General features: G+C 39.4%; 1 protein-coding gene across 1 annotated transcript in view; it reads left to right on the top strand.

The window, feature by feature from the left end:
• Window positions 1-13,758, top strand: part of AGBL2 (AGBL carboxypeptidase 2) — a 35,639-nt gene that overhangs the window by 10,504 nt on the left and 11,377 nt on the right. The window contains exons 9-16 of the mRNA XM_063118339.1: window positions 77-207; window positions 1,451-1,547; window positions 5,136-5,260; window positions 6,570-6,636; window positions 8,167-8,283; window positions 11,436-11,577; window positions 12,632-12,663; window positions 13,397-13,460. Of these exons, the coding sequence (XP_062974409.1) occupies window positions 77-207; window positions 1,451-1,547; window positions 5,136-5,260; window positions 6,570-6,636; window positions 8,167-8,283; window positions 11,436-11,577; window positions 12,632-12,663; window positions 13,397-13,460 (775 nt within the window). The remainder of the gene's footprint in view (window positions 1-76; window positions 208-1,450; window positions 1,548-5,135; window positions 5,261-6,569; window positions 6,637-8,166; window positions 8,284-11,435; window positions 11,578-12,631; window positions 12,664-13,396; window positions 13,461-13,758) is intronic.

Here is a 13,758-nt window from a genome sequence, read left to right as displayed (position 1 = left end):
TCTTCTTTTGTTCTTAAGAGAGAGAATTAATTAATTCTAATAATAAATGCTAATGATCAATCTGAATGTTATTCAGTTTTCTTTCAACAGCTGTAAGTTTCAGGTCCAAAAGTGTAAAGAAGGAACAGGACGGGTTGTGATGTGGAGAATGGGAATACTGAATAGTTACACCATGGAATCTACATTCAGTGGATCAACACTAGGTAAGTGTCTCTCTCTGCTCAAGACCAAACTAGCCAGTAGCCAACAAAGGAAGAGTGGTGATGATCCATGGTCCACTAGTGTGAATGAGAGCCTTTCCACATGATCAAAAAGAGTGTACAATTGATTTTTTTTTAAAGCATGATATTTCCACAAGCTTTGACCTATGGGGAGAGCAATCCTATGTCCCCTAGACAATATCTGGGGGGTGGGGGACAGGATTGTTCATTTTACTGGATCGACTTCGGAGCCTGTAAGCCATGCTCCCCACCCGCTCCCCTTTGTAGCCAGTGTGGAGATGTGCTTGGAAACCAGAGCGTGGAAATGGGTTAAAGGGGGCAGTTGTGCAGAGGGAAGGAGACTAGGGAAGCTGCTGCCTATGCTTGTCCCAGCCTCCTTCCCTCCCATTCTGAATGCCATGGCTGGGCAGGGAAAATCACCCATCTAGTAAAAATGCAGGGTGGCTGGAGCACAGAAGCAAAAATTGCCTCTGAGTATACTGCATTAGGATACTCAGTAACCTCCGACATTGGTGGTTGCTGACTCTCAACATAGGATTTAGCCCTAACAATATCACAGGATCTTGCAGGATTAGGTGTTTGCTCCAGTGTTGAGATTGATTAGTAGAGGATTATACAGGCAGTAAGGAAATAAAAAGACTTTAAAAATTGAATTAAAAGTTCATGAAATGGCAAGTTGAGAGAACATGATCTTATCATTTTTAATAGGTCTGGATAAATGTTCAAGGGCCAAGGATGTGCAGTAGGGAATCGCACAGTCACCAAGAGAGTGACTTTTTAAATTATTATTCAAGAAATAAATGTTCTCAGAAGCATTAAGTGAGAAAGGAGGAAGAGAGAAAGGTGTGATTATAGAGGATGTTTCCGGAATTATTCTGTTATTCTACTCCTGTGCTGTGTAATTTTTTATCTTTGTAAACCGCCCAGAGAGCTTTAGCTATGGGACAGTATATAAATGTAATAATCATAATCATATAATCATAATCATAATCATAATCTGACTAGGTATTAATAAATAATAATAAGTTTGACTAGGTATTAATGACTAAGGAAAGTACTACGCCTTATAAGTTTATGTCCTCAGTTTAGATCATTAATGTATTAAACAATCAAGGAAAGGCTTTCTAGTATGGAAAAAAAATGATTTTTTTCCATACTGGATGTTTTACAAAAGAGAGTCACTTGCTAAAGACTGAAGAACCATATATATGTTTGTCTTTCTCAGGCAGTAAGAATAACTCTCATTTTACCTCTGAGGATCTCAAATCTTTGGGCTATCATGTCTGTGACACCTTATTGGACTTTTGTGATCCTGACCGTTCCAAGGTGAGAGCTTCCTGTTATTGCTGAACAGGATGAGAGGACCATGATGGATGCCAATATCTTTGAATATTCCCTGTTTTTCTGAGATGTGTCTCTGATACTGCCTTTTTTTATTTCTTACATTTTGAAAATGTGTCTGGAAATAGCCACATACATCTAATGAATAAATGGTCAGATAGAAGGCTGAGACATATATCTGCTAGTGCTCCTGTTCATACTTCACTGCTGATACATCTGAAATGTGCAAGAAACAACCAAAAATGACAATTAGGTGGCAAATATTAGGTGTGCAAATACAGCCAAAACTAGGCTGACATCAGTTTCCCAGAGGACCTTTTCTTCTGTCGCCCCTGGATTGTGGAACGGCCTGCCGGACGAGATTCGTAAAATTAACTCTCTATGTGAGCTTTGAAGACTAGCCTTTTCCGGCAGGCCTCCCCAGACAATGTAAAATCAAGAGTTTTTTAAAGATGTGTTGATTCCTGTACTAATGTTGTTCCCCACCTCGATCCAAAGGGAGAGGTGGGTAAGAAATCATCATCATCATCTTGCCAAAGGGGCCTGGGAACAAGTCAGACCAGAATAGCAGATGCCAATGTTACTGCAAGATTTGTGTATACACTTTCATTTCATCCCTTTTAAAACAGTACAGTTTCAACTGATGGCCTTGGTTCAATGGGACCTAAGACCTATTTTCAGTTCACTTTTATTTCTATATTGGTCATAGGCAATGAGATAGCTGCAAAGATGTGCTATATGACATTATTAATGGCAGAACCCATATTTTACAGTATTATTATAGTTAGGCCATTTAAAATTGCCATTGCTGCAATTATGGTAGCACTTCAAAACATAGGACTCAACAAAAGCAACACAAGGTTTAGAAAATGCCAAGACATACGCTGCTGACTTAAACAAAACTTGATATTTATTTGCTAGTTCAAAATTGGGTTTTGAAGGTCTACCTAATTTTCCTTACCTGTTAACAGTAGGGGAAGAAATTTGTTTCTGACTGTCATGTGAATGGAGCACTTAAAAATACAATGTACAAGTTTCTCAATTCTATCTACAAACACCTAAATTATTATAACATGGGACAAGGACAAATCTCCCTTCCAAAACAACTGTAGCATCAGATTAAATTTGAGTAGAGTAAGAACTTTTCTCAGTGCAAAGTACCAGTGCAATCCTATATATGTTCACTTGGAAATAAATCCCATTGAATTCAGTGGGACTTACTTCCTGATATGTGAGTTCAAGATTGCAGGATTTCAACAAGATAATCTTCTAAACCAGCGGTTCTCAACCTGTGGGTCGGGACCCCTTTGGGGGTCGAACGACCCTTTCACAGGGGTCGCCTAAGAGCATTGGAAAACACATATTTCCGATGGTCTTAGGAAACTGTATTGACTGAACTATGTCATGTATCATCTTTTGTATTATTAAAGCTATTGTTATGTATTATTTTCATTAGCAAACCATCCCATGACAATGGATCGTGTAGAGAAGAACGAAAATAATTTTATGGTTGGGGGTCACCACAACATGAGGAACTGTATTAAAGGGTCGCAGCATTAGGAAGGTTGAGAACCACTGTTCTAAACTATGCTAGTGTTTAAACATAGCAAACCGTAGTGCAATATTGTTGCTATGCATTAAGGCCACAACATGGATGGAGTGTCTTAGATCTCATACCTATATTTTAATTTGGTCATATCTGACTTTGAGGACAAAAACAATAATTCTGAGGAAAATTATGTAATCGTACCACTTCGATTAAATTCTAATATCAAGTTAGATGGTGGGGGGAAAAGAAAGTTCTGTTCCATTAGGCATATTTTAGGAAGTTTATTTTTTCAGGCATTACGTGGAATTTAATCCAGTAAGTGAAAGGCTACAGGTGTAATTTAACTATTATAGGCTTTGCAAGCCTTGGCTCTCACAAGATCTGTTGGAGTTTCCATGATCTTAATTTGCTACTTGTGCCTGAGTGATGTTTGTTTTATTCGTTTGTTTGTTTAATACAGTTATTAGCCACTGTTCAGCCATGACTCTCAGAGTGGCCTTCAGAATAAAACACAAAAATTCAATAACTATAAATTTCAGCACGAAGTTAAATTTTTTAGCATAGAATGAAAACAAACAGACCAGGGGAATAATGAAATAAAACTTAATCTGGTGATGAAAAGAAAAGAAGAATGGCTCCAGGCATCCAGGGATGACAACTTTGGCTTTATAGTAGTTTATTGTCAGCCAATTGCAATTTTGGTGAAGTGCCCAGAGAACTTTAGCAATTGAGCTGAATAATAATAATAATAATAATAATAATAATAATAATAATAATAATAATAATATAATAATAATAAAATACAGAAAACCTTCAGAAATTGGGCCTACCAAAATACATCCACAACAACATCCAGAAAGCAGTCATATTTAAAACATGTTCAATAGCCAGGAAATTCCTGAATTAGCAAAATACAGCAAGTCTTAGCACAGCTCATCATTTCCATTTAGAAAAACTGCCACGAGCAAGAAAAGAGAGATGATGATGATGATGATGATGATGATGATAATAATAATAATAATAATAATAATGACATCCAAAGCTGCAAGTAGTCTATCCATGGTGATTGCTGCATGGAAAATTACTAGCATGTAATTCTCATAAAGTCAAACTGACACTTTCATGCCAACTTGGGGTGATGGGGAGAAGGGAGAGTTTCTCCTTTTAATTCAGCCACCACATCATGTATAAAGTAGTTGAAAAAGAAGGGGGCCTGAATACATCTCATGTGCAGCATCTTCCTTTTAAGGGATTCCACATGGATAGATCTTAATTGCAGAATAGCATTAGAATAAAGTACTTGGATGAATTCCCATTTTCTGTGATTGAGATTAGAACTGTAACATTTTGTCCACAGAAGTCCTCTGTCAATTGTGTCAATGGCTGCTCTTTACTGATTTATTTATTTATTTATTTATTTATTACATTTCTATACCGCCCAATAGCCGAAGCTCTCTGGGCGGTTCACAAAAAATGAGTGAGTGGCTGATGAGTGGCTTCAATTATTTGGGGCCAGTTGTTACCAGAAAACCATCTGTTCTTATCTGAATCCTGAAGTCCTATTTTTGTACTATGAAAAGTAGATGTCATGATGTATCTGCCTGTAGCTTAGGATATGTACATGTCATGGGATGGAATTAGCTCAGATAGGATACCTGCTGACCGCAGGAAAGGACAGTGTGCTGTAAGTCTTTTCTGTGGCAGTACCCTAACTCTGAAACAGCCTCTCTAAGGAAGTTCAGCTAGTGCCAACACTATAATTTTTTCAGCACCAGGTTAAAACATTTCTATTTGCTCAGGCATTTTAAATTGTTTTATTGCCGCAATTTTGCATAATAGTTTTATGGACTTGTTGCCTCTTAGCTTATTGTTGTATGAAGGATGATGGATTGTGTTGCATTGCTTTTAGGTTTCTTATACTTGTATTATTGTATGCAACCGTAGAATCTGTTGGATGAAGGCTAGCTTAGAACAAACAAAGGCTTTCATCTGCAGTTCTCAAATGCTCTCTCTTCTTCTCTCAGTTTCAGCAGTGTCTGTCTGAACTTAAGGAGCTACTGAAGCAAAAAATTCAGAGGAAGCTCTCAGAGTTGGGCCATGAACAAAACAGTACCTGGAGTGACATCTCTCTATCTGATGTTGAAACCAGGTAACTGATGTCTGCCTGGGAACTTTACTGCCTGGGGACTTTAGAGAAGTGAGAGGAACACCCTAAGCCAAGCCACAAGCTAGCTGGTTGGCCACTGTGTGAATGGAACGCTGGACAAGACGAACTCTTGGCCTGATCCAGCATGGCTCTTAGGTTCTTATATCACACCACTGTGTTCGTTAATTGCTTAATTCAGAAAGTACATGCTCAGAAACACACTACAGCTGAAGCAGCACTCTTTGTTGCACTGTGCTGCAGTGCAGCACTCTGCACTGAGGCAAATATTTTATAAGGCTTGCATCTTACACGTCTGTGTCCAGTTACAGGAAAGCAGCTACAAACCCCACTCACTCAATGGCTCTTCTGAGCCATTGGCCTCTGTAACACAAGCAAGGCTTCAGAGGAGTTGCTATGTCCCATGGGTTCCTTTCACATGGACTCTCAGCAGCTTAGGACCCATTTCGTTATGTATGATCCGACATTGCTGGCATGTATTTGTGAGTACTGTAACCACATTGGTAGGGGTGGTCATGTGGGTTTATCTAATCACCACTCCTAGTAGGCTGCTGAATGCGAAGGAAAAACCCACACCATCTCCCCCACTCACATGGTTCACTAACTGGACAGCTTGAAAAGGGGATTAGACAGATTCATGGAGGATAAAGCAATCAAAAGCTACTAGTCATGATGGCTGTGTGTTACCTCCAGTATCAGAGGCAATATGTCTCTCAGTACCGGTTGCTGGAAACATTTGCCCTGACGTTCTGCTTGTGGACTTCCCAGAGGCAACTGGCTGGCAGGCGTGGGAACAGAATGCTGGGCTAGATAGGTCTTATGTCTTATCCAGTGTGGCTCTTCTTATGTTCTTATGACCTTTTATGACAAAGGTTGCTTCCAGGCAAGACTTTTTTGGTATCACTGCCCTGCTTCATTCACATAAGTGTATGGGGGAGTCAGACAATAACATCTTCTACTCATGACCCTCTCTTGCTTTCTTACTGTTTCCTCTGTCTTTTTCCTTAACATAGAAGATCTGTTAAGGGGAAAAAGACGGAACAGTTGCACAGTGCCTTCTGATTGCTAATGCTAGGAGCCTTCTTTCTGGAAGCACCTGAAGACTGATTAAAACTTAGCTCTGGGGATATCTGGGGAGGCTGATTATCCCCAAACTAAAACCCTGCTAGACAGAATTACATGGAGCTAACCAACAGGAACTACCCAAGGGCTGGAAGGTTTTGCTAGAATAAATAAGACCACCAATATATTGTTCTGCATCACACCAGTGGTTTCTCTCTTTTCCCTTAATTAGCACAAGTGGCTCCGACAGTTCCCAGTCAGATGGGCCCCCTGCACATTTGCTGAACATGGTAGAGAAGGTGAGAGCTATGCATTTTTGGTGAACAAAGCACCTGGAAGAATGGAAAAGCATATAGTGCAATATCCTGGCCCCTTGAAAAGGATAGGAGCAATAGCCTTGGCACAGAATGGCCACAGTTGCTGTTAATGGCATAAAAAAGACAATTACAGGACATATGTGCTCCATCAATAGGCAGGGAAAATGTACATCCTTCAAAGGAGAACAGGCGGGGGCAGGGGGTGAAGAAAAAAATGAATTGGCAAGGATAAATAATTGTGTTTTCGTTGCTGTTTTCTAGTTTCTATAGTTTCTTTTTGTTTTATGTTGTTGTATTAATTAATTGTCAGCTGGAGACATGCTGTTGATATTATAAGGTATGCAAGCATGGGCTTGCAAGTTTGTTTTGATACAAGTATTCAAGTTCATGCATTGTGTATCCATACCTGCTGTCTTTAGAAAAAAACTTTCAGTAAAACTTGATTTTAAAAAAGGATTCCTAAAATAACTTTGCACTGCTGCTATCGGAGGAGATGTTTTTGCCACCTTTCAATACTACGGTGCTCCAGTGATATACTGTATTTCTTCGATTCTAAGATGCCATCGATTGTAAGACACACGCTAATTTCAGTACCACCAACAGAAAAAAAGCTTTGAGTCTAAGAAATAATAAACGCACCCGCGATTCTAAGACGCACCCTGTTTTTAGAGATGTTTATATGGGGGGGGGAAGTGTGTCTTCGAATCGAAGAAATACGGTAGCAAGGAGTGCTCAGCCTCTTAATTTTTTTTAAAAAAAACACAAAATGGCATAGTGGAGCTTTTACTATTGATATCACTATGTGGTACCTTTAGTGATAATATTTAGTAGGTGCTTCTAATATACATACGATGTATTTCCACACACAATTGCGAGAGTAATGGAGGCATAAACTGGGGAAGGGCTTTCATTTTCCTGCCAAAAATGTGTTGTGGTTTCAGCAGAATTTTGGATTAAGATCTCTGGATTGTCAGCAACATATAAGTGAAATAGATGTATTTCTGTGGTTCAAAACATGACAATTGGTACAAGTCCTAAGGAGGTTATGCTACTGGTTGCTGTCAGTGCCAGGGTACCAAACCTACTGACTGGGATAGAACTAGGCAGAAGGCTAAGAATCCTATCACTGGATTTAATAAACATTACAGTATTAACAATATGTTCACATTTATGCTGACATTAAGTTCCACGTGTTTAGTGGGGTTTATTCCAAGGTAATTGTACACAGGATCACAGCCTAAGCTTTCCCCAACCAGGTGCCCTCCAAATGTTTTGGAATCCAGCACCCATCAGTCTCAGCCACCATGGCCAATGGTTAGGAATGCTGGGAGCTGTAGTCCAAAACATCTGGAGAGTATCAGCTTGGAGAAGACTGACCTAAATTGTTGCATCTATGTGGAATCTAGGAACACTTTGGATGCTGAAGGAAAGAGAAATGGACTCTATGTGTGACTGTATTTGGGTGGTAACAGGGAACACTTTCAAAATTGCATTGTTTTTAATTCTCTGGAGGATTATGGTGAGAAGAAGAAAAAGAAGAAGAAGAAACTGTTGCGAACAAGGAAGGAAAGAAATGATTTGCATAAGGAATATGCTCTGAACCATGTACTGAAGGACAAGGAAGATGTGGTAAGAGGCAATTCAAATCAGACCATATAAATGCCTTTACTGGAGGAAGACAGCCAGCTAGAAATGTTTCCCAGTGTAATACAAAACAACAGTTGGGGTATTTTGTTAGTTTTCTATCTAGTAAATGTTGCTAAATTATAGCTGTGCTGAGCTGTTGTTTTAAGATATTCTGCAACACAATCTGGTTGGTTTTTTTTCATGATTTGTCCATAACTGTTGTAGTACATATGCACTTTCGCCTCTTGGGCTTATGAATTTTTTAAAAATAATACCGAATTTGCACAATTACAACTATGTATCTCTGCACCAATAACCCTGTGCTGTGCAAAAAAGCAGTAGGAGAAGAACCTTGTACATCTCTGTGGGATTGTGAGGTATCCAGGAGTGTGCAAAGTCAGAAACAACTTTTGTCTCCTCCCAATTGTACACTGGGGGGGAAAGAAAATTAGCAAGGTATCCTTGCTAATAGTTTTATTTGTAAAAAACATGCACACAAAATACTTTTAAGCAGATGTTTTTTAAAATATATATTAATTAAGAAGGAGGGGTGGGGCAGTGGCTGGGGTAAAAGCTATCAAGTCAGCTGCTCAGGTAAATTAGGGAAAGGTTAATACTTCTTTAAAAGGTTAGTAAGAAAGTTAATAAATTAATGAAGTACTAACTTTTACACAAAACAAAGCACAAACGAATGAGAAGGATGAAGTCCAGACTGTGAGCATCTCCACACCAGTGATATATGGCGCATTCATGATTGGCCACTCACTGAAGTTTGGAGGTCCTCTAGATTATATCTTCTGCACATCTCCTGATCCTTCCCCCGGTATTCCATTCTAACCCACCCACCCCCACCCCCACCCCCGGATATCCCAATTCTTCTAAAATATCCTGGGATTTCCTAACATGTGCAGCTGAAGTTGCGATACAAAGCATCCACTAGAGGGTGCTGCCCCATTCAAGGCTATGAGGACGGAAAGGAGGGGAAGTTTTCAATTACAAACCACATGGTTGGCAATTCAAACTACATGGTTGTCCCTGTCCACCCATGTAATGGAGCCCATCACAATCACATGAAGGAGCTGCCCTGGAAAAGCAGCACGATTTCCCCCTAATGTAGAGACACTCTGTATCAGATGCACGATTTCCCCCTAATATAGAGCCTCCCTGTATCAGATGCATGTGCTACATCCAGTTACAGACTGTGTGGAAATGAGTTGATAGAGGCATTTCCTTGGCTCAGGGATGGGAAGCCTACTGCCTGTATGACCTCAGGTGAAGCTGCTCCAAAGCTCCATCTACTCCCAAAATCTGATCCCTTGAAGATTAGCAGGGTTGGGAATCCATACTGTTGTCTCTGATCAATAATCAGTGATAATTGATGGGAACTGCATTAATTGGGTTCTCTGATGTCGTGTTAGGGCTGGTGCAATATTTTTTGGAATGGGGGTTTATTTGTGCCAGTGGCTGCTCACATGGGGAGCCAGTATTGTGGGTTAGTTACTCCCCATCCATTAAACTATAGAGGGTAACAAGCCTCTCTTTCGATGATGTTGGTTCTACCCTCCCATCCCCTCCACCTTAGGAAGTATGTATTTTCTGGCATTGAAAAGTCGGGTTTTAGGGATGGTTGGCTGTGCTGTGTAATAATGATGGAGCGGAGCTGATTTCAACATGCTGGAGAGAATAATAATGTGCGTTCCTCCTGTGCTCTTGAAGATGAGGCCTTAGATGGAATTGCAAGTGTTAATAGGTTCTTGTTCTGTTGATTTAGGATTTGTTGAAGTAACTGGTTGAAATGTTTTATAGAAAATGATTGAAAAACAACGAATTTTATGAATAACCCGAATGTTTATATTTCAATAATCTGCTTTACATGTAAAATTATTTCAGTGTATTTAACTTTACAATTGCAATATGCATGGGACTTCTTTTAGAGATTTGGGTTGCCTTTAGCCGCAAATACATCATGTTTGCAAGTTTTTCTTAGCAACCATGAAAGCTAGATACATAAAAAAATAAAATTGAGATTGTTCCAATTTTATCAAGCCTTACAGTGTTAGAGCCTAGCTGACCATAACTGAGAGCTTATTTGTCTCTAAAACAAATCAGGGTTGCAGGCTAGATGCCTTATTTGTCTGACTTTTGTCTCATTATTTCCTTTGTTGCCTTGTTCTGCATTTAGTCTGTATTGCCTGTTGTGGAAATGTATATCTTTGTGTTATGTGCTTGTAAAATATAAATCTACAACATAACGGGTCATGACAGGGACATCTTTACATAGCGTATTCACTTTAATTTTAAAACAGCAATGAGCTACATCCAATGTCATGCGAGTGGACTTATGCTTATGCAACAAACCTTTCCTGCACTCTCCTTCCTTGCTGCAGCCCCCCACATCTGAAAAATCTGCTCCAAACATTTCCCCGACCCCCACAGCAGATTTAGGGGAACATGGGAGGCCGTTCCACTAGTGGATGTCATTCCGTCAGTGGCCAGACATATTTTGATTTTAGTGAGTTTTAATTGCACGATTTGTGAAAGAAATACTCTTGTTTTGTGTTTTACTTGTGCATTGATTTTATTTGGTGCATCTAGTTGAACTGAGTCAGACCATTTGTCCATTTAGTCTAATATGGTGTATCTGACTGGCAGCAGTGCTTCCAGTGGTGCTTTTACACTAGGCATTTAGTATGCAATTGCCAGAATCAACAAATATACCACTGGTGTAAATCCCTTCAGTACAGGGCTGAGGAACATTTGGTCCCTCCCAATGTTGTTGAACTACAACTCCCATCATCTCTCACCATTGGCTGTGCTGACTAGGGCTAATGAGAGTTTATTATTCTAATAAGATGGTAGTCATAGATATTTGCCTATATTTTTGTGTTATATAGAATTATCAGTATGCAGTCTCATAGCTGCACAGACTATCCAGAATTTCTAATGTGTGTCAGTTACCTTGAACTGAACTGTGATTGTCGCTGTATGGCTGCCTCCTCTGTTGGATTTCTGGACTCTCCTCTGATTTTCCTGCTCTGAGCAGAATAATTGTGCTCTGCTAAAGAGATCTTTGCGCAGCTTCCTATTCATCCTTTTCTCTCCCACTATCATCAAAGAGCAAGTCAAGATACACTCTTTTTATTAAATTCTTCTAGGCAAGCACTAATTCTCCAAGCCATGGAAAGCGCCATAGTCTTTCCAAGAGATCACGAAAAGACAGCAATTCAGAACTAAAGAACAAGCTGGTGAATCAAGAAATCTGTGTACGTCAGGTTGGTTTGTGGAACACAATCTTGTGTTAACTCTTCACTGTGGGTGTTTCCAGATGAGGCTTTTATTGTGCAGTCACCTGGGGGGTGGGGGTCTAGATAACACCATCTTCTACTTGTAACCCTCCTGTGTTTTTACCACTGCTGCTGCTTTTGTTTCTTTCCACACAAAAAATAGTTTAAGGAGGAAAAGATGAAATAGGTGCACAGTGTCTTTTGATTGTAGTGCTAGGAATTGTCCATCTGGAACAATGCAGACTTCTACTGTTACTTTCTACTGTTAGTTTTTCCCTACCCTGTGCCTGCTTACCCTTCCCTGTACCTGTTGGCATTCTCTTCCCCTCCTTATTGTTTTACTATGATTTTATTAGATTGTAAGCCTATGCGGCAGAGTCTTGCTATTTACTGTTTTACTCTGTACAGCACCATGTACATTGATGGTGCTATATAAATAAATAATAATAATAATAATAATAATGGAAGAACCCCAAGTGTTCATTTCCTTTCATACATAACGTAAAAGTCTTAAGTATACCAGGTATAGTCTTACTCAATTAATTTGGGACCTTACAAATACACCTCCTGTCTATCATAATTATAGTTTCCTTTTGATTGATTGATTAATCACTGAATACCATCTTCCACAGAATAGATTCTAGTGTTATCGTTTTCACTCATTTGCATTTTTAAATGTGTATTTAAAGAATAAGGAAATGGAGCTTGGTGCTAGTAGCACTTCATGTTTAAGTACTTTCTCTGTAGGGAGTGAGATTTGGTATCTCAAACAAAATTGCCACAGGTTACCTGTCTCTGAAGTAATAATCCCATTCCTCATTCCATTTGTTTCTTTTAAAGTATATATATATGCTAAGGGTCTTTCTCCTGGGTGCATAATTGACCCCTAAGCACACAATTCTACATTTTTGTAGAATACTGTGCAGAATCACAGTCTGATTCCAGTTTGCTCAAGAATTCTGTAACTTGCTCTTTCAGCTTTTCATTCATAGTCAGATGTAGTAAGTAACTACCTTTTCCATATATTCTCTGTCTGCTTGTTTGTGTGTCTGTGGTCTTTTTTCTAGCTTTTGGGAAATATCTGCCTGAACCAGGAAATGTAAGGGTTTGGACCTCATTCATCAAACACCATTCGTTGGTTTACCATATTATAGTAACCTTGGATGCTTCCAGACCAGCTTCCCAGATTTTAATGTGCAATCATCCTGCCTTGTTCACTGAATTTTATGGGGGTCTGGATAACATCTTCTTCTTCTAATCCTTCCATGGTTCTCACTGATTCTTCCTTTCCCCCCCCCCCTTACCATGGAAAAACTGACAAGAAAGAAAAGATAGAATAGCTGCAAAATGCATTCCAATAGTTAGCACTAGGCCCCCTTTGTCTGGAAGCCCCCCCCCCCAATAAAGAATGGTGATTAGTATAAGGGTCATACCTTTCCTCATCAAAAAAGTGACAGGTGAGTGGGGTACTCATTCATAGTCAGGTGAGTGGAGTACTCACCTGTCCCTTATACTACTATAACTCTGCTGTAACCCAGAATGGGATATGGTGGTGTTTAGGTTCCTCAAACCAGGTCTCAACACACCTGGTATATAGTTAGCTGTTCCTACTTATATAGTAGGTGGACTGGGAGCAAAAATTTGTTAGTTTAAAATTAACTCATTTGAAAGCAGGAGTTCCCAAAACTTGCCATAATGACCATGTATATGGGATCAAAAAGGGAAACTCTGTCTATTACAAGTTACAAGTGGTAAGCATTGATATATCATCAGATATGATGACACTGTAATAAAGACAGAGATAAATGTATTATCTGCATTTTTTAATACAGGGCCAAGATCTAGATGGTTCACTTGGTTCATTTTTACAAGGAGAAAATCTAAGTAAGTATCAAGGTGAGAAATTTATCCCAGCACACATTGTAGAAAATTGCATTTTCTCTGTGTGTGTGTGTGTGTGTGTTTGTGTGTGTACACCCACACACGACACCCTGATCCAGCTTTTGTTGCTTGATAAATGTAAAAATATGAGGTGAGCAGAAGGGAGTGAGTTTGTGTCTTTTTCCTAATTCCAAATCCCCCATTCGTACCTGCATCCCCAATACAGATCATGATAAACTTGGCTAGGTGATTGCAAGTGTAGTCAGTTTCATTTCTAAGGAAAACCTTGTATGTCTCCCCACTGCCCTCCTTT

Source organism: Elgaria multicarinata, chromosome 2 (assembly GCF_023053635.1).
Source record: "Elgaria multicarinata webbii isolate HBS135686 ecotype San Diego chromosome 2, rElgMul1.1.pri, whole genome shotgun sequence".
Lineage (NCBI taxonomy): Eukaryota > Metazoa > Chordata > Lepidosauria > Squamata > Anguidae > Elgaria > Elgaria multicarinata.
The sequence above is the reverse complement of the archived record's forward strand: the minus strand, read 5'-3'. Positions and strand labels throughout refer to the sequence as shown.